This window comes from Carcharodon carcharias, chromosome 11 (genome assembly GCF_017639515.1).
Source record: "Carcharodon carcharias isolate sCarCar2 chromosome 11, sCarCar2.pri, whole genome shotgun sequence".
Taxonomy (NCBI): Eukaryota; Metazoa; Chordata; class Chondrichthyes; order Lamniformes; family Lamnidae; genus Carcharodon; species Carcharodon carcharias.
Genome location: NC_054477.1, coordinates 163,130,920 through 163,151,907, shown reverse-complemented (window position 1 = coordinate 163,151,907; position 20,988 = coordinate 163,130,920). Strand labels below are relative to the sequence as shown.

General features: G+C 45.5%; 1 protein-coding gene across 1 annotated transcript in view; it reads right to left on the bottom strand.

Moving 5' to 3' along the window:
- The window catches only part of rasa3 (RAS p21 protein activator 3), a 181,078-nt gene that overhangs the window by 44,693 nt on the left and 115,397 nt on the right, over positions 1-20,988 (bottom strand). The window contains exons 4-5 of the mRNA XM_041199605.1: positions 5,512-5,606; positions 551-627 (exon numbers count right to left, since the gene is read on the bottom strand). Coding sequence (XP_041055539.1) covers positions 551-627; positions 5,512-5,606 — 172 coding nt within the window. The remainder of the gene's footprint in view (positions 1-550; positions 628-5,511; positions 5,607-20,988) is intronic.

The following is a 20,988-nucleotide window of genomic DNA, read 5'->3' as shown; positions in this document are numbered from 1 at the left end:
GAGAGGAACGTTGACATTGATTACATGGCTGACTTAGGGAGGACAGGCCCTGGAGCTTTTAGAACACTCTACAACCAGCGCCTTCAATAAATGTTACAGCGCAAACTAGCAACAGTCCTGTTACTTCACCAGCTGAGCAACTTCATTGAATAAACAGTTGTAGAAGAACCTAGGGTGAAAGCAAGAGGTTAAAACGATTCTCCTGATGCTCCACAGTTATGGAGCCCAGGTGGGTAGATGAAGTTAAGATACACATCAGCCATGAGCAAACTCAAGGGTAAAACAGGCTCGAGGGGCTGAATGGTCTCCTCCTTTTCCTATCCATCTGAACTTCTTAAGTTGTTCCCTGTGTCCTGGATCAAGAAGGGATTCTAGAGGCCCATGGGACCACAGGAAGATGGAAGAAGTCAAGCACAAATAATTTTCTTGCAAATAACTCCCTTGAGCTTACAACTATAATAAATGGTCAAATCACATGGCAAATCTCATTAGATAATAGATTACCGCATTTAGACAGATCCATAGGGTGCAAAATAAAACAGAGACTCACCGTGTGGCCAATTTATGGCAAATGGTCCCAACATCAGTGATGACTTCACTCAGTCTCAGCTCCAGGTGAACTTTGCCCTGAAATAGTGATCATAAAGTGGAGTTACACCATGCAGAAATAGTGATCATAAAGTGGAGTTACACCCTTCTGGCAGTGCAGCATTCCCTCTGACAGTGCAGCATTTCCTCAGTACTGCACTGGTGTGCCAGGTATGGTGATACAGTCATTATGCTTTTGGACTTGTAATCCAGAGAACGTGAGTTCAAATCCCACATAAAGCAGTTTGAAAACTAGAATTCCATTTTTAAATAAACATGATAAAAAATTGAATATGAAGCTGTTGGTTTGTCGTAAATGGAATATCGGGATTCACGACGAGAGATTTCAACTCTAAAAGTCATGATGTACCATAAATCACAGCATATATGTCAACTCGGCATATAAGTCAACACCATTTTTCCAGCAGAAAATCATGTTTTTGAATACAATTGGTGTGTAAATTGACCCCCCTTTTCAGCCACGAGATGCTACACTCACATTAGTAGTCAGCCCAATGTTAAAACCCACAAATGCACGTTTTACTTAATGGTACCTTATAACTGGGCACAAGGGGTCAAGCAGGCGATATGGGCCTAAAGATAGGTGGGAGTTTAAGATACACCTACACTTTGCATCAGATTCTGATGGAAGTGCAAAATGGTGACTACCCATACTATTTGCCAGTGATCGGGTGAATTTACTGCATTAACGTGGTGTGCAGGACAGATCCCAACACAGACACAGAATGGGAAGGTCAATCACTGTAGAGTAACTCACTCAACCGGAAAGAACATGGACGGTGGGTAGGATGTGAAACCGACCACACGGGGGGAGCAAAGCACAATATTCCTCACAAACAAAAAGGAGATTGTTGCTTGAAAAAGAGAACTATTAAAGGGTGTGGGAGCAAGCAGGAGAGTGGGATTAGACAGGGTGGAATATTAAAGGGTGTGGGGAGTGAGGGAGAGAGTGGGATTAGACTGGGTGGGATATTATAGGGTGTGGGGAGTGAGGGGGAGAGTGGGATTAGACAGGGTGGGATATTATAGGGTGTGGGGAGTGAGGGGGAGAGTGGGATTAGACAGGGTGGGATATTAAAGGGTGTGGGGAGTGAGGGGGAGAGTGGGATTAGACTGGGTGAGATATTAAAGGGTGCAGGGAGTGAGGGGGAGAGTGGGATTAGACTGGGTGAGATACTAAAGGGTGCAGGAAGTGAGGGGGAGAGTGGGATTAGACTGGGTGGGATATTAAAGGGTGCAGGAAGTGAGGGGGAGAGTGGGATTAGACTGGGTGGGATACTATAGGGTGCGGGGAGTGAGAGGGAGAGTGGGATTAGACTGGGTGGGATATTAAAGGGTGCAGGGAGTGAGGGGGAGAGTGGGATTAGACTGGGTGGGATATTAAAGGGTGTGGGGAGTGACGGGGAGAGTGGGATTAGACTGGGTGGGATATTAAAGTGTGCGGGGAGTGAGGGGGAGAGTGGGTTTAGACTGGGTGGGATATTAAAGGGTGCAGGGAGTGTGGGGGAGAGTGGGTTTAGACTGGGTGGGATATTAAAGGGTGCGGGGAGTGAGGGGGGGAGTGGGATTAGACTGGGTGGGATATTAAAGTGTGCGGGGAGTGAGGGGGAGAGTGGGATTAGACTGGGTGGGATATTAAAGTGTGCGGGGAGTGAGGGGGAGAGTGGGTTTAGACTGGGTGGGATATTAAAGGGTGCAGGGAGTGTGGGGGGAGAGTGGGTTTAGACTGGGTGGGATATTAAAGGGTGCGGGGAGTGAGGGGGAGAGTGGGATTAGACTGGGTGAGATATTAAAGGGTATGGGGAGTGAGGGGGAGAGTAGGATTAGACTGGGTAGGATATTAAAGGGTGCCGGGAATGAGGGGGAGAGTGGGATTAGACTGGGTGAGATATTAAAGGGTGCAGGGAGTGAGGGGGAGAGTGGGATTAGACTGGGTGGGATATTAAAGTGTGCAGGGAGTGAGGGGGGAGAGTGGGTTTAGACTGGATGGGATATTAAAGGGTGCGGGGAGTGAGGGGGAGAGTGGGATTAGACTGGGTGGGATATTAAAGGGTGCGGGGAGTGATGGGTAGAGCGGGATTAGTCTGGGTGAGATATTAAAGGGTGTGGGGAGTGAGGGGGAGAGTGGGATTAGTCTGGGTGAGATATTAAAGGGTGCAGGGAGTGAGGGGGGAGAGTGGGATTAGACTGGGTGAGATATTAAAGGGTACCCACTTTTATACTTGGCGAATAATTCAAACCCCTATTTTTGGATGGACTATTCGAGGCTTCAGTGGTCGATTTATGTGCCGGTATCTAAGGATGTTGAGTTTATATAAAACCTTAGTAAGACTACAGTAGGAAGTTTTGGGCTCCATGGGAACAGGGGAGATGTTGTGAGAATTGAGAGGTGCCATGAGGATTCACCATGCTGCTATCTGATGTGAGGGTATATTAATACACAGTTGAAAAATTTGGAGTTTTGTTCACTCGGACAGAGATGATGGAATTATTTGATGGAGATTTTTTAAATTGTAAAGGAATGGAACAGAATGTTTCCAATGATTGAATAGGTTAGATTAAAGGAACAAAGGAGGATTAAATCATGGAAATTTAGGGTAGGGAGCAAGCGGAACCTTTTTAAGCTGGAGATCTGTAATTCACGCCATCTGTCAATGCTGAGGCAGAGACCACATCAACATTTCAGAACTGGTTTGCTGGGTAGTTGAGGGAAAGAGGGATAATTGGAATGTGGGAATAGGCTGGGAATGTGGGATAAGGATACTCTGGGATAAACACCAGCAATGACTGGCTGGGCCATTTGTGAACTCCGCAAAAACACCCCTTAAACTATTCAACAAAACATTTTCTTTCCTAGCTGAATGGGGAAATTTATCCAAACAATATGGAGTAGGTCATGCAAAGTGAGAAACAAATGTCAAGAAAGAGATGGAGGCAGGAAAATAGACTATGTAGAAGAATTGTGCAGAGTGGTTACTCTGTGGTGTCAGTGTTAAATGCACTCAGACTACATTCCAAGAGCTTTGCAGAATCACCACGTGTTTAAAAAGATTTCCAGTGTCTCACGAAAGAGGGGAGGAAATGTCACACACTTTTCAAGCTCTTTCTGTCCAAAATAAAACAATTGCCACAATGAAAATGACCAGAAAAAGTTAAAAGGTGAAAAACGGCAGACGGAGAGTAAGTAATTCAGATGCTGGGAGTGTTGCTCAGGTTTTTAACTGTTGCGACTTTATGTTTGTTGAAACCAACCAAACATTGGAGCAAAAAAAAAAACACTGCAAAATAATCAGTGAAATATTTTGAGCTTTTATTTTTTTTCCACCCCAAAGCATTAATTTTCTGTAGAAGGTAATTTCACCCACAAGCATCCATCTTCACTCTGTGTGACATACTGGCCAATTGCCCAACCTCAACTGGCAGCTTGACATCTGGATGAAGTCCAGTCGTAAACACCTGCCAATGCTGTGGTTTAAATCCTGACTTGCCAGCCCCATAGTTCAGGATAGTAGCCCTTCAGATGTCAGCTTACCTGAGTGCACTTACCTGCAACTCCACAACCTGATGACTGCCTCCAACTCACTTTACACTGGACACTGAAATTTGTCCAAACCCCACTAACCTACACTAGGAGAGCAAAGTTATATATATGTATATATATATATATATATATATATATATATGCACCTGCAGTCGGGGAGGAAAACACTATTAATTTACCGGGAACCAACCGAAAGAACGAGTTTCTTTCTAAAGGTTCTCCATGGCCAGAAATTTAACTTGTGTTGTGTTGGGTGGGCTGGGCGGAACCGGGAGCGGAGCCGCTCGCCACCCGCGATCGGCTGCACACTGCCGTTTTACCTGGGCGGGCCAACTAAGGCTACCTGTGCAGGGCGGTGGGTGGGGAGGAGGGAGAGTTGGGGCCTGTGCGTGAAAGAGCACAGAAATCTCCCTGAGGCACGGAGCTGCTGGGACACGTTTATGAATCGTGCAAATTATTTTATAAAACCCTCAGGAAACCTCATCCCACCCGTGGACGAGGTTCCCTGCAAAATGCGAAGACCGCTTGGGCTCTTCGCCTGCCCCACCCCCCAAGCCTTAAGACGGGCAGCCTTGTTAATGATCTAAATCAACCCCCCCCCCTAATGGCCCTAATAGGCCTTTGACAGTTTGGCGGACGACCAGCCACCTCTTGCACGCGCCCGCTGGATGATAGATCTAAATGACGCACGCCTGACATCATCTCGTGTCAATTTGCACGTCGACATTTCGGGCCCAGCCCCACACGCCAACGACAATATTCAGGCCTATGAGAACGTGACTCTTCTCCCACTCCTGTAGCGCAGGCTGAAAATATAAGTCAGCTGTTTATCACTAAGTGAGAATCACAGTGTCTCAGATTTGTGGTACCGTGTGAGCATTGACTCATTGGCATTCTTGCCTCTGAGTCAGGAGGTTAGGGGTTCACGTCCCACTCCATAGATTTGAGCACAAGATTCAGGCTGACACCCCAATGCAGGACTGAGGGAGTGCTGCACTGCCAAAGATGTTGCCTTCCAGATGAGACTTTAAACAGGCCCGGTTACCCTCTCAGCTCAACGTAAAAAATCCTACAGCACTATTTTGAAGAAAAGGGGAATTCTCTTTGGCATGCTGGGCCAATATTTATTCTTCAATGAAACGGCACCAAAGCCAGGTGATCTGGCCATTATCACACTGTTGTTTGGGGGAGCTTGCTGTGTGCAAATTGGCTGCCGCTTTTCCAACAGTAAAACAGTGATTACGCTTCAAAAAATACCTCATTGGCTGCAAAGTGCTTTGAGATGCCCTGGGGTTGTGGAAGACGCTATACAAATGTAAGTCTTTCTATTTCTTTCCCATTAGTTACGCAACTGGTCTCACCTGAACTTCGGAATCAGCATCCACCGGCTGAAGTGGGAACCAGGTATCTCGATTATGATATTTCTGAAGTTCCTCTTTTTTGATGGCAACTTTACCTGGAAAGAGGCAGCAGAAAGATGTGTATGGTTAATCATTTCTCTTCTCAAAAATACTCCCCACCCCCTCTTGCATGGACTGAACTCTGCTGTATCGCCCAACAACTGCCCGAAATATTATAGCAAAGTGTTACAGAAAACGCTGGGAGTATTCAGCAGGTCTGACAGCAACAGTGAGTGGAAATAAATTTATTGTTTCAAGTTGACGACCATTCTCATGGAGCCAGTTATTTCTGTTTATCTCCACCGATGCTGCCAAACCGGCTGAGTACTTCCAGCACATTCTGTTTTTATTTCAGAGTTCCAGCAAACTGCAGTGTATTTCTCTGGTCTCCTGGTTTTACCCTGGTTAGACCCCACTTAGAGCACAATGCACATTTCGGATCTCCGTATGCCTTGGTTAGATTGCATGAGGAGAACTATCCACTGTTCTGACATCTGTATACCTTGTTAGACCACACTTGGAGAACTGTGAACAGTACAGTTCTGGTCTCCATATTACAAAAAGGATATAGGTCCACTGGAAAAAATGTAAGTAGATTTTACAAGGGATGAAACCAGAGCTGAGAGATTGTAGCTATCAGGGAAGATTGAACACGTTGGGATTCTTTCCTCTTAGAAAAGAGGAGACTAAGGAGTGATCTGATAGATGTCTTTACAATGAGGGTAGATATAGAGATGTTTCCACTTGTGAGGGAGATCAAAGCCGGGGGTCATCGATATGAGACAGTCACTAATAAATCCAATCAGGAATTCAGAAGAAACTTCTTTACCAAAGAGTGTTGAGGTGAGTAGTACAGGCACATTTAAGGGGAAGCTGGATAAACACATGAGGAAGAGAGGAATAGAATGATGTGCTGATAGAGGGATGAAGAGGGTGGGGAGTAGACTCATGTGGAGCAAAAACACTAGTGTAGACTAGATGGGTCGAATGGCCTGTTCCTGTTCTGTAAATACTCCGGAACTTTGTCATTTTCTCAGGACAATACTATAGGCAAATTCTGCTTGTTTTCCAGTTCAAAAATGCTTGCTGCTCACACCTAAGGTGTTACAAACTTTTAGCTAAGGTGCAAGCAGAGCAGACAGCTGCAATTAGCGGCTTATGCACTTTACTTCACAGGAGCACTTTCAGGGTCCATTTGTACAGTGTCTACTCAAACAAATGAACACAAAAACATACATCTTGCCCATCTGGTAACTTCCTCCACAGTGAACTGCTCCTGACTAACAGAACAGCGCACACCTGTTGTCTATCCGGTGTCTCACTCAATAATTAACTACAACATTGGAATTATATTTTTGGACTTCCTGACTTTTTTTAACTCGAGGTTTTATTTTGTGTTCCATGTCACAAGCTGACCTCATGGCAGAGACCTCACTCTAAATACGGAGCTTGTCCATCCCTGATTTTAATCACCCCGCCATCGGCAGCTATACCTTCAGCCACCAGAGCCCTGAGTTCTGTAATTCCTTCCACAAACCACTCCCCCTCTCCACCTTTCTCTCCATCTTTAAGGCCTTAAAACCTACCTCCTTGACAGAGCTTTTGGTCACCTGTTGTATTATCCGTTAATGGGGCTCAGTGTTTCAATTTTTGTCTGATTATTGCTCCTGTGAAGTGCTCTGGCACGTTTACTACATTAAAGGTGCTACATAAATGCAACCTCTTGTTGCTGTCTATGCCAGAAAGAGTCTGAGTCGGTAAAACGGGAAGATTTCATCAGCTTACTTCTGCTACTGGTTTGATCCTGTAATCCTTGACATCTTTGGAAAGCAGCAGAAGTTCACTAATTTGTCAAACAGTAAAAGAACATGTGGTAACATCCAAAACACCACATACGCTTTTACAGTCCTTACAATTAGCTAGCATTTTAAGTGGTAAATAAAATGGCAGTCTCAACCTAAACCATAAAAAACATTCTCACACCGTGATTGTTTACGTTCTCTCACTCTCCTTCAAAACTATCTGTGATAATTCGATTTGATAACTAATGCCTGCAACATTTTTCTGACCTAGTTCCATGGTAGACACTGTATTCTCCGTGGTCCTCATACAATCCCGTGCATGCATCACTCTTTGGCATTTGGATGTCATCTTCCATCAAATATTTCCCTAGCAGCAACACTAAGGATTCATCATCTGCAGTGACTGCTAACAAGAACTACACACACACACAAACACACACACACACACACACACACACACACACACACCATTCATGTCAACATTCATCCCTTAAGCAACATCATTAATTTAGATAATCTGCTTATTTATCACAATTCTGTTCGTGGGAGCTTGCAGTGCACAGTTTGACTACCCCATTTCCTACATTACAACCTTGACTGCACTTCAAAAAGCTCTTTGGGATGCCCTGAGGCCGTGAATGTGCTACATAAATGCAAGGCCTTCTTTCTGAAAAGGTGAAAGATCTGTGAGGGGGTCTTTAAGATAATGAGGGTTTAGTTTGTTCAAAGCATTGATTCCCTAACTCTCACTCATATTCCCTTTTCATCAGCAAAACAGGGGGAGATGGTGGCATAGTGGTATTGTCAATGGACCAATATTCCAGAAAGCCCAGGGTAATGCTCTGGAGACCTGGGTTCAAATCCTATCACAACAGATAGTGATATTTGAATTCAATAAAAAATCTGGAATTAAGAGCCTGATAATGACAATAAAACTATTGCTGATATGCACCTGGTTCACTAAGGTCCTTTAGGGACATTACCATCCTTACCTGGTCTGGCCTCCATGTGATGCCAAACTGGTTGACTCTTAAATGCCCTGTGAACAAGGGCAGTTAGGGATGGGCAATAAACGCTGGCCTAGCCAGAGATGCCCAGATCCCCCACAAACAAATATAAAAAAATATGATCCATCAGTCTGAAAGGGTTAAGTGCCAATGCTGCGGCTTGGTGTTTATGAGCTTGTATATCTTACAATCCCTCATTGTGAGTCTTAAAAGCAATGAATAACCTAATGCTGAGTCACCTTGTGTGAATAAATAAATGTCAGAAGAACCATTACATAACCCTTTTCAACTGAGCTTTATTTCAAGCCTTCAATGAGCACTTTCTGATTTACTCATTTAGTGAAGTTTTACTAAGCCTACTCTCCCCATATGTCAACAAGTTTCTTCCACTAGCTCTCATCCTGTCTGTGATGTGTAGATGAGCCAAACAATCATGTGAACTTCTCAACAACTCAAGCCCCTTTAGTTTGTTCACCATTTTAACTGTCCAAAAAAGGAAGCGGTTTTGGTTACTGTCATGTGTTTAAAAAGTATGAATGCATTAAAATGTGCTGATATGTTGAAGTTGGAATTGTCTTTAAGCTTTTTCTAAAATAAATACAATGAAGCAAATACTTCAAGGCATTCAAGTGAGATGTTAAACCAAACACCCCTCTCCCCTCTCAATTAGACGTTAAAGATCCCACGGCACTATTTTGCAGAAAAGCAGAGTTTTCCCCAATTTCCTGGCCATTGTTTATACCTCAACCAACGTCACTACTTATTTAGTCATTATCACATTGCTGTTTGTGGGAGCTCGCTGTGCGCAAATTGCCTGCTGTGTTTCCTACATTAGAACAGCAACTACATTTCAAAAAGTGCTTAAACAGCTGGAAGCGCTTTGGGATGTTCTGGTGTCATGAATGATGCTTTAGAAACCACAACTGCCTTTGTTCTAACTGGGATTGGGCAACAAAATGTCAGCCTTGCCAGCGGCCCTATATCCCTATAATGTTTTTTAGACATACAGCAATAAAGAAAATATATTCACGATGCTAAAAAATGTTGCACTTTCCAAATCATACATCCTCAAAATGCAGTGGAACCAACAAGGAACTTGGACAATGGAAATAAAGTGACTTTGTTTGAGATGGTTTTAAAATACTCAATCTTTATTCTGAATTTACAATCTCAATTCTAGGCAACAAAAAGGGACCTTAACTGAAAAGTCCTGGATAATATGAATGCAGAGGACTGCACTGGTATCGTCACCAATCTCCTCCGATTAAAATCTGATGCATGATTGCAGATTATGCAATCTGTTTATCCGAACTTTCAGTATGATGACACATTCTGGAAACACTCTTGTGGTTCAGAAACACTGAGCAGAATGAATAACGCTGGAACCATTCAAATCAGAAAAATAAATGACAACAAAGCTTAGGGGCAGGTTACAGATCGGTGTTCACAGTTGGCACTCAGACTCAACGTTGGGTCTCTTCAGGCAAAGCTCACTCCTGCAGTCATCAAACAATCAAATTTCTACTTAGATCTCTGTGCTCACCCAACTCTGGCCTTCTGTGCATCCCTGATTGCCATTGCTGCTCTATTGCTGGTGTTGCTACAGCTGCCAAGGCCCTACAGGTGCTTGAATTTGCTCTCTAAACCTTTCCAACCCTCTCCTCTCCTTTAAGGTGGTCCTTGAAACTTTTGGTCATTTATCCCTAATATCTCCTCATGTCCTCTGTTAGCACATTTGTCTCTCACACTCATAAGAATCCGTGTTACTCCAGTGACTTCAGCGCAAATTCTAGTCTGACACTTCAGTATTAGTACTGAAGGAGTGCTGCACTGTCAGAGGTGCAGTATCAAGGGGCAGCGCTCAGGGAGTGCTGCATTGTTGGAGGTGCAGCATCGAGGGACAGCGCTCAGGGAGCGCTGCATTGTTGGAGGTGCAGCATCGAGGGACAGTGCTCAGGGAGTGCTGCATTGTTGGAGGTGCAGCATCGAGGGACAGCGCTCAGGGAGTGCTGCATTGTTGGAGGTGCAGCATTGAGGGACAGCGCTCAGGGAGTGCTGCATTGTTGGAGGTGCAGCATCGAGGGACAGCGCTCAGAGAGTGCTGCATTGTTGGAGGTGCAGCATCGAGGGACAGCGCTCAGAGAGTGCTGCATTGTTGGAGGTGCAGCATCAAGGGACAGCGCTCAGGGAGTGCTGCATTGTTGGAGTTGCCGTGTTTCAGATGAGACGTCAAACCGAGGTCCCTTCTGCCCTCTCAGGATGATGTATAAAACTCCATCGCATTATTTTGAAGAAGGGCTGGGGAGTTCCCCCAATTTCTTGCCTATTTTTATCCCTCAACCAACATCACTATAAAAGATTATCTGGTCACATATTCTATCGCTGCCTCTGGGAGTTTTTCTCTGCACATATTTAATGTAGGCGACGGGGTCTTACCCACCTGCTGGAGATCCAGGGAGACCCCTGCGCTGCCTTCTTTGGGGAAGGCCCGCCAAATGAATTGGCAATCAGGCACTTAACAGGGCAGCAGTGGGCCTTCCCTGGGATCAAGGTTCCTGGGGGCAGAAATCCTGCCCCCCCCCCCCCCCCCCCCCCCCCCCCCCCCCCCCCCCCCACCCAGCCAACAGCTGACTCTGATTGGCTGGCAGCTCTATTGCTCAGCTGCAGCCAGTAAATACATCTACCCAAGGCCGAGGCTCGCTGAGGGACCCTGTCAGGAAGCTATGATATTTTGGAAAATATTTTTCTTTTAAAATAGAGGTTTAGTCTGTGGGTGTGTCTTAATTGGATTAAAGCCAGCTAGTCTGGGTGCTTTGATGTACTAGTTTTGATATGTGAGAGAGATAGCGTGCATTTGCATTTTTTGAATAGAGCATTCAAGAAGTGGGGTGAAAGCTGATGCCTTCCTAGCAGATACAAAGCAATATTGTTTATATTACTAATAAAATTGGTACTTTGAAAGGGGTTTCATTGTTAAAAGGTAAAGTTCAAAGAGGTTGTTGATACAATGAGAATTTGAATTCAATCAGTAGTGGTAGATATAACTTCAGTAGTTTTTGGGTGTGCAGGGAGAGGCAATGTGAGGTTAAAAGGCAGCTGCAAGTCTCCAACTGGCTCCACAGTGAAAAAACCTCATGTTGAATTTGTAAGGTGAAAATGCTTCGCCTGGTATCTGGTTAAGTCTATGGGTTGCTGTTGCCTTAATGGAGATGAGTTTGGGAATTTGTTTTAAGTTATGATAGTAGTAATTTGTAGCCATGTATATGTCTACTCTAACCTGTGTAAATTAATAAAATGTTTCATTTAGTTTAATGTAAAACCCTGAGAACTGGTGACCTGATTCCTGAATTTAGAGTCGCACCACAAACATAACACTGAAAATTATTGGTTATGACAGTTGTTTAAAGTTGCCCTCTGGGATTTTTAAATAACTCCGCTTTACCAACTGCATCGGTCATAACAGACCCAAGCCACAGGTGAGCAATGGTGGGGTGTGGGTCACCAGTGGGAGAGTGGGGGATGGGAGAAGTAGTGGGCAGAAAGGGCAGGGGCCTGGCTCTTAGCAGATCCCCCCCCCCAACCCCCACCTTTCCAATGCCGCTGGGTGAATACCAGCAGGAGAGCAGCTGTGGGATAAGGTGCTTAGGTGAGTATTAATTGCCCAGCAAAGGGCCTCAATTGGTGGCAGGGCAGGAAGGCCAACAATGAACCTACCTGCCATTGAATTGGGGCAGAGTCCTCACCTGGCACGCCCCCACCATGCCCCCAATCTCCCCCACCCCCACGCCCCCAACCCCGCCACAAGGGAGGGCACTAAATTCTGCCCATTCGTTGCCACACTCCCGACATAACAACCGTAATTACACTTTTAGAGTGTCTCACTGCTGTGGACGAAGGTGTGATATGTATGCAAATTCCTCCATGAGCTGTGGAAAGGGGAAGGGGAAGAGGTGGGTGGAGGGAAGTGGAGGAGAGAGGAAGATTGGTGGAGGTTAGGAAAGCAGAATTGAAGGTGAAGGTGACTTCTTTTCAAAGAAAGTCGCTGTGGTGCATGACATTTTGAGTGGAATGAGCTGGGAGTTTATCTGATGGTTGCCAACTTGGGGATGCAGAAAAACACATTTCACAATCTGATTGGCAATGATTTTATATGAAGTATAATTACTCAATAAACAGTTAGCTTGGAACACGAGAAAATAAACCTCAGAAATGAGAGGTCATTGAGTTCCAAGTATCCAATTCATTCAGACTTTCTGCCTGATTATGGGCTGGTCTCCTACAACACACATACACCATCCACTTTAAGGTGCATGGATATCCTACCCAATCTCACAGCCGAGGGGAAATATTACACCATTTTCCAAAACGGTCCATTGATCCATTACTGTTGTGCGATTGCTGAATGGGGCAGCCCGTGGAGAAGTTTTCAAGTTCGTTGTTTATGGCACTTAAATAAAAGGGAAAATCCTGGACGGAGCCAAGATCAAGGGCTAGAAATTCACTTGTCCCTATTTACAGGTGTCGTGGGTTGCAATTCACAACAAGCCCACAGCTGTTCAGATTGAGGTGGACAACACACAAAATCTATGTACCCATCTCACCTGAATGATTGTGGCACCAGCTGCTACAGCGGCAGTGCTGCTCTCCACCTCTTAATGTTGCCACGCTCAGCAAAAGGCCCCAGAAACGTTGTTTGCCAGCCACATGGTACAGGCACCTTCCTCTTCTTAAAGACAGGCTGTCTCTTAAAGAGAAGCCGCACAAAAAGATTGATGCAACAGAAATTCTTACAAAGTGAACACCAGGACACACGCAGGGATCCAGACTGATGGATTCAATGGGTGGGAGGAGACATGCCATGTTTCCTTGGGGGCGGGGAGGGGTTCCAGGAGACACACCTTCAGAAGACAAAGGAATCAGTTGACCAGGAAGACCAACCCCTAACATCCAGATACTCACACACTCACCAATGCTGCCAGCCTCATATCTACCTCTTACTGCTTCCACAAACCTCCAGCTAGTCAGCTAGCGCAGGCACATCACTCACAAACATTGCAATCACTGACATTCGGCCTTCTCTATTGCAGGATAATGTAGCACCCAATAGAAGGGAGAAGAGCAGAGCTGGTGGAGATCAAGGACGCATGAATCCCCTGAGCCATAAAGAGGAGGTGGTTCTCTGCATCATGGGGTCAGCTATGACGGGGCCTATGACATCTGACATCACTGAGAACATTAAGGATGATTGTGTGCTCCTACTTTATGCCCCTCCTCAACCTCGCAGCTCACCTTCATCCTGGTATCTGGCTGATGACTTGGAACAGTCATCTTGTCTCCCAAAGGAAGGGGACTGAAGATAGCGGAAGGGTTTGTCACAATCTTCCAATCTCCCCTGGATCTGGGAGAGGTGCCAGAGGATTGGAGAGTGGCAAATGTGACAGCCCTATTCAAGAAAGGGTGAAAAGACACTCCTAGCAACTACAGGCCGGTTTGTTTAACATCAATATTGGTTGAAGTTTTAGAAACTATAATCGGCAAAAAATCAACAGGCACTTGGTGAGGCTTGAGTTAATGAAGGATAACCAAAATGGATTTGTAAAAGGCAGATCAGGATTGACTAATCTCATTGAATTTTTTGATGAAATGACACAGAAGGTTGATGAAGAGAATGTGATGGATGTTGTCTATATGGATTTTACTAAAGCATTTGACAGTGCCACATGAAAGGCTGGGTAACAAAATTATGGCTCATTCAATGGGAGAGTCAGTGTCCAACTGGATAAAAGACTGGTTTAGGGAAAGAAATCAGGGAGCCCTGATAAGTGTTTATTTTTCAGACTGGAGGATGGTAGACAGTGGTGTTCCCAATGGTCAGTGCTAGGACCACTGTTTTTCTTTATCGCTATATATAAATGACTTAGATATTGGAATACAGAGTAAAATTTCAAAATTTGCCAATGATAACAAACTTGGAAGAATGGCAAACAGTGAGGCTGATACCAATCAATGGAAAAGCAGAGCTTCTAAGGGGACTGAAGGGAGATCGGATAGAGGTGACAAGATTATGACAGGTTTGGATAAGGTAGACATGGAAAAAACTGTTCCCATTAGCTGATACTACTGGGACTAGGGGGACACAGATTTAAGGTTTTAGGCAAGAGACACACAAGGAAGAGTTTTTTTATGCAGCAAGTGGTAATGACCTGAAAATTGGAGAATGCCACATGGACCTGTACTGGTAGCAGTCAGTGATGTAGCTTGCTCCCAGGAAACCCTTCATAGCCACTAGAAGCAGAGCTACGCAAACAAATTTTACTCCCATAGATTCCAATGATAGTTGCATCCATTGCAATGCTTTCTGCTGGTGAATCTCAGTCTGTGACAATAGCTCTTCTCTGACAGTACCTGAGTCTGTCTACAGGGCTGAGTGGATTATGAGATACATATACAGATGACCTCCCACCTCCATCCATCCTCTCATCAACACATACACATTGCAACAATGAACTTTTCTTTATTCATCCATGGCATGTGGGATGTGGCCAGCAAAGGGCATTTTTAAGAGTCAACCACATTGCTGTGGGTCTGGAGTCACATGTAGGCCAGACCAAGTAAGGACAGCAGATTCCCTTCCCTATGAACCAGATGGGTTTTGATGACAATCTGACAATGGTTTCATGGTCATCATATTTATTGAATTCAAATTCCACCATCTGTCGTGGGTGGGATTCAAACCCCAGTCCCCAAGAGCATTACCCTGGGTCTCTGGATTACCAGCCCAATGACAATACCACTACGCCACTGCCTCTCCCTATGGGCAGTTTTGATTGAACTGAGCATATCTCAAGTAGTTCCCCTTTAAAAAAGTGCTTGCTGAAAGGTTCAACGTAGGTTGCAAACTCTGGCTGAAGTATTCCTGGAGCTGTCATCGCATACCTCTCATCTCCGAAGGTCACACCAGGTCAAAGTCTATTCCCCCCACCATAACCAATACTTTTATGACTAAAAGATGAATGCGTTTACTGAACATGAAAACAAAACACACAATTTTAACAATGCCACTGTCTGTTTTGTCTTTGCAGCAAGGTCCAGGAAGTTAGTATTTCATTCCTAGAGATTCCAGGACAATCCTGGTTGGAATGGTGACTTGCCAGAAACACTCAGAGATGAGCCCAGCAAGGTCGGGGGGGGGGGCGTCTGGTGTGAGCATCGCAAGTCACACAAGCTGATTTACACCAGGTTGCAAATGGAAGTTAAGTTCTCGCATCATTTGACCAAACGCACCTTGTTCCCACATTAAACCACATCCGCCCACTCAGGGGAAACGATGAGCTGTAGGAGCATCAAAAACACTTGTTACCCAGCTGTTTCCCAGTCCTGACTGCCAGAGAGACTGGCAGGAACATCCTGAAAGGGCAGAAAATCTATTTTCAGACCTATCTTCTCCTACTGTGCACTAAGTGCATTTTCAGACGTTTTGCAAGCTGAAAAAACTGGAAACATCTAAATGAAATAAATAAATAAATGCAGGGTTCGACCACCGATTGCATCTGATTTTAAAATGCTGACATTTCTATATTTGCCTTCAAAACTGCTGCACCAGGTCATGACTACGAGCCTACATCCGATACCCACCCACCCCCAGTGCAGTGGTTTCATTTCCCAGCCTGAACTGGAACAGCTGTTCACCAATTTGCTTTTTCATTTCAAATAAAAGGCAAAGCTTTACTGACTTACAGATTCAAAATCCCACTTTCATCAGAGCCTCCGCTTAAGAAGCCCATTTCATCGTGCTGTTCATTGTAGTCATCAAATCAGAACATCATACAGTGCAGAAGGAAGCCATTCAGCCCATCGTGCTTGTGCTGGCTCTCTGAAAGAGGCTATCCATTTAAGTCCACGCACCCCACTCTTTCCCCACAGCCTTACAAATTTCCCCTTTTTAAATATTTATTGAATTCCCTTTTGAAAGTTATTATTGAATCTGCTGGCACCACCCTTGCAAGCAGCTTTCAGATCACAAGAACTTAATGTCTAAAAAAAATGTTTCCTGATCTCCCTCTCTGGTTCTTTGGTCAATTACTTAAAATCTGTGCCTCTCCGGTTACTGACCCTCCTGCTACTACAAACGGTTTCTCCTTATTTACTCGACCAAAACCACATCTGATTTTGAACGCCTCTATTAAATCTCCCCTTAACCTTCCCTGCTTGAAGGAGAACAACCCCAGCCTCTCCAGTCCCTCATGTATGATCAGCTTTTGAACCCAGAATTGAAGTGGCGGCTCATGCAAGAACTGATGGAGGCAGATCTGGATCAAGTCTGAACTGAACATTGTGCAAAAGTCGAAGCTTTTTTATCAGTAATTCCAACAACAACTTGAATTATACAGCAACTTTAACATAGTTAAAATGTCCCAAGACACTACAGCGGAGAGTTATCAAATAAAACCTGCCACGAAGCACATGAGGAGATAACAGGCCAGATAACCAAAGGCTTGGCCAGAGAAGCAGGTTTTAAAGAGCATCGTAAAGGAGGAGAGATAGAGGAGGAGAGGTTTAGGAAGCGGATTCCAGAGCTTAAATTCCAGGCAGCTGAAGACACGGCCTGTAATGGTGGAGCGATGGGAGTCGGAAATGGGCAGGAGGCCAGAATTGGAGCAGTGCAGAGATCGTGGAGGGCTGTGGAGCTGGATGAGGTTGCAGAGATAGGGAAGAGCAAGACTTGAACATAAGGATGAGAATTTTACATTTGAGGTGCTGCTGGACTGGCTGCCAAGATCTGGCAGCAAAGAGAAGAACTCACTCACTGAAAATGTGTGAAAGCAAAATTCAAAGCCTTGAAATGAACCATCAACTGCAATAAAAAAGCAGTTCAGGAACAGGAGTACTGGGTCTTTTGAAGAATGGGAATAAAATCTGGTCATTTTACTTGGAATGCAGCTTATTCAAATCTTGGATAACACTTCATATCCTAAGACATAACAAAGTCAGTGTATCAAGAACAGTATAATTGAGGTCCATGCCAAGCTGGGTTAACCTGGGGTTAAATCAGTTCTCTTGCACAAGACCCATTTTACTTAAGCAAACCTCAAGGTAGAATGACAGTAGTCCGAGAACACAAAGCCATTAACCCCCCCTCAGCTGCCAAAATCTCAATTTTTCTCAGCACTTTGGTACATTTCAAGGACATCCCAAGTTGCCACACATTCAACATACACTGCACAAATGTGCAATCTGCACCATCACAGGGTCAGTACTGAGGGAGTGCTGCACTGTCAGAGGGTCAGTACTGAGAAAGTACTTCACTGTCAGAGGGTCAGTACTGAGGGAGTGCTGCACTGTTGGAAGGCCAGTACTGAGGGAGTGCTGCACTGTTGGAGGGCCAGTACTGAGGGAGTGCTGCACTGTTGGAGGGCCAGTACTGAGGGAGTGCTGCACTGTTGGAGGGCCAGTACTGAGGGAGTGCTGCACTGTTGGAGGGCCAGTACTGAGGGAGTGCTGCACTGTTGGAGGGCCAGTACTGAGGGAGTGCTGCACTGTCAGAGGGACAATACTGAGGAAGCACTGCAATGTCAGAGGGTCAGTACTGAGGGAGTGCCGCACTGTCAGAGGGTCAGTACTGAGGGAGCGCTGCACTGTCAGAGGGTCAATACTGAGGAAGCACTGCAATGTCAGAGGGTCAGTACTGAGGGAGTGCTGCACTGTCAGAGGGTCAGTACTGAGGAAGCGCTGCACTGTCAGAGGGTCAGTACTGAGGGAGTGCTGCACTGTCAGAGGGTAGTACTGAGGGAGCGCTGCACTGTCAGAGGGTCAGTACTGAGGGAGTGCCGCACTGACAGAGGGTCAGTACTGAGGGAGTGCCTCACTGTCAGAGGGTCAGTACTGAGGGAATGCCTGCACTGTCGGAGGGTCAGTACTGAGGGAGTGCTGCACTGTCGGAGGGTCAGTACTGAGGGAGTGCTGCACTGTCAGAGGGTCAGTACTGAGGGAGTGCTGCACTGTCAGAGGGTCAGTACTGAGGAAGCGCTGCACTGTCAGAGGGTCAGTACTGAGGGAGTGCTGCACTGTCAGAGGGTAGTACTGAGGGAGCGCTGCACTGTCAGAGGGTCAGTACTGAGGGAGTGCCGCACTGTCAGAGGGTCAGTACTGAGGAAGCACTGCAATGTCAGAGGGTCAGTACTGAGGGAGCGCTGCACTGTCAGAGGGTCAGTACTGAGGGAGTGCCGCACTGTCAGAGGGTCAGTACTGAGGAAGCACTGCAATGTCAGAGGGTCAGTACTGAGGGAGCGCTGCACTGTCAGACTGGCGGTCTTTTAGATGAGAAAAAAACAAAAAAACTGCGGATGCTGGAAATCCAAAACAAAAACAGAATTACCTGGAAAAACTCAGCAGGTCTGGCAGCATCGGCGGAGAAGAAAAGAGTTGACGTTTCGAGTCCTCATGAGGACTCGAAACGTCAACTCTTTTCTTCTCCGCCGATGCTGCCAGACCTGCTGAGTTTTTCCAGGTAATTCTGTTTTTGTTTTGTCTTTTAGATGAGACCTGTCTGCCAGTTCTGGTGGAAGTAAAAGATTTCAATGCTCTACTCAAAAATGACGAGCACTGATTCTGCATTTCTATCATACTGAAAGGTCTCAAGGAGTTTCAAGGATCATTATCCATAGAAGAGCAGGAGGGAAATATTGGACATTTCTCTCTAGAACAACAACATCAAAGGCATTTTAACTGGTTAATCACCACATGTGCTAGTGATGTTCATGGGATCTTGCTGTGCAGAAATTAGTCCACCATGGCAGTGGCTCGGTGCACTTTGGGACACGATGAACTACAACTTTAACAATCATTGTGCTGCTTGGTAAAAGTTCAATTCTGATTTCATCAGCACTAATGGTAACCAGTAGGGTGACTTTCCGAAACATCTGGTTTGATTAAACCCTGTTGCAGTTGCAATAGCCTCTGAGCAGAACAGCCAGCATTCAGATTTCAATACAGCGAAACAATTCCAATAATTCCAAAACAGAAGAGAAATGTATTGTCTCAGCCAGTCTGTCGTATAATACAAACAACAGAACTTGACTCAGGAACTATACTGCTCTTATTTACATAACCATACAACAGTCGAAACCTGATCTAGATTACAGGACGTCAGTAACTGATAGGAATGTCTCTCATGGCTCAATGGGCAGCACTCTTGTCTCTGATTCAGAAAATCGTAGCCTCAGGCCCCACTTCAGAAATTTCAGCCCATAATATAGATTGGAACTTCAATCACGGAGGAAGCACTGCACCGTTGGAAGGTCGGTACTGAGGGAGTGCTCAACAGTTGGAGGGTACAGTACTGAGGGAGCACTGCACTGTTGGAGGGTTCAGTACTGAGGGAGTGCTCAACTGTTGGAGGGTCAGTACTGAGGGAGTGCTCAACGGTTGGAGGGTACAGTACTGAGGGAGCACTGCGCTGTTGGAGGGTTCAGTACTGAGGGAGTGCTCAACTGTTGGAGGGTACAGTACTGAGGGAGCACTGCACTGTTGGAGGGTTCAGTATTGAGGGAGTGCTCAACTGTTGGAGGGTACAGTACTGAGGGAGCACTGCACTGTTGAAGGGTTCAGTACTGAGGGAGTGCTCAACTGTTGGAGGGTTCAGTACTGAGGGAGTGCTCAACTGTTGAAGGGTTCAGTACTGAGGGAGCGCTGCACTGTTGGAGGGTCAGTACTGAGGGAGTGCTCAACCGTTGGAGGGTACAGTACTGAGGGAGCACTGCACTGTTGGAGGGTTCAGTACTGAGGGAGTGCTCAACTGTTGGAGGGTCAGTACTGAGGACACGTTGCACTGTTGGAGGGCTCAGTATTGAGGGAGTGCTACACTTATGGAGATGCCATCTAATTGATGAGACATCAAAGCTCCCAAGGTATTCTTGATTTCCAAAGAAGTGCAGGGAGTTCTCCTGGTGTGCTGATCCATGATCATCCCTTGGGCAATACAATCAACAACAGGTCAATTTGACTGTTGGTGGGATCTTGCTGTGTACTGCCACATGCTACTAGCACTGCAATGTTGAAAATGTGGCAACCAATACGTGCACAACGAGGTCCTGCAAACAGCAGTGAGATACATGATCTGTTTTTAGATGCTGGTTGAGAAATAATTATTGGCCAGGGAAGCAGGGAGAACTCTTCTCTTCATCGAAAGGTGTCCATCACTCTTCACCTGGGAGGACAAACGGTTTAACATTGCACCTCCATAGTTTACTATGGCACCGCCAACAATGCAGCACTCCCTCAGTAAGTACTCGGAATGCCAGCCTACAGTTTGTGCTCACGACTCTGAAATGAGTCTTGAACCTACAGCCTCTGAGTCAGAGCCAAGAGCACTGCCCACTGAGCCATGGTATAAGATTGGGTGTAACCCTTCATTCTATAAACTCATGGTATAGGAGTTTTCAACTGAAGAAAATTACAGGAGAAATACAAGAATCAGATTCCACAAGCATTGTCAAAATACGCTCCTCTGAAGTTCCTTGGAACATTAAAGGAGATTGTGTAAATGCAGAGCTGTGATCGCTGTTCAACTGGACAAGCACAGGTGAGTCAGAGGATCCTCTGCCATATCCAATCTGTTTCCTGGGCTAAAA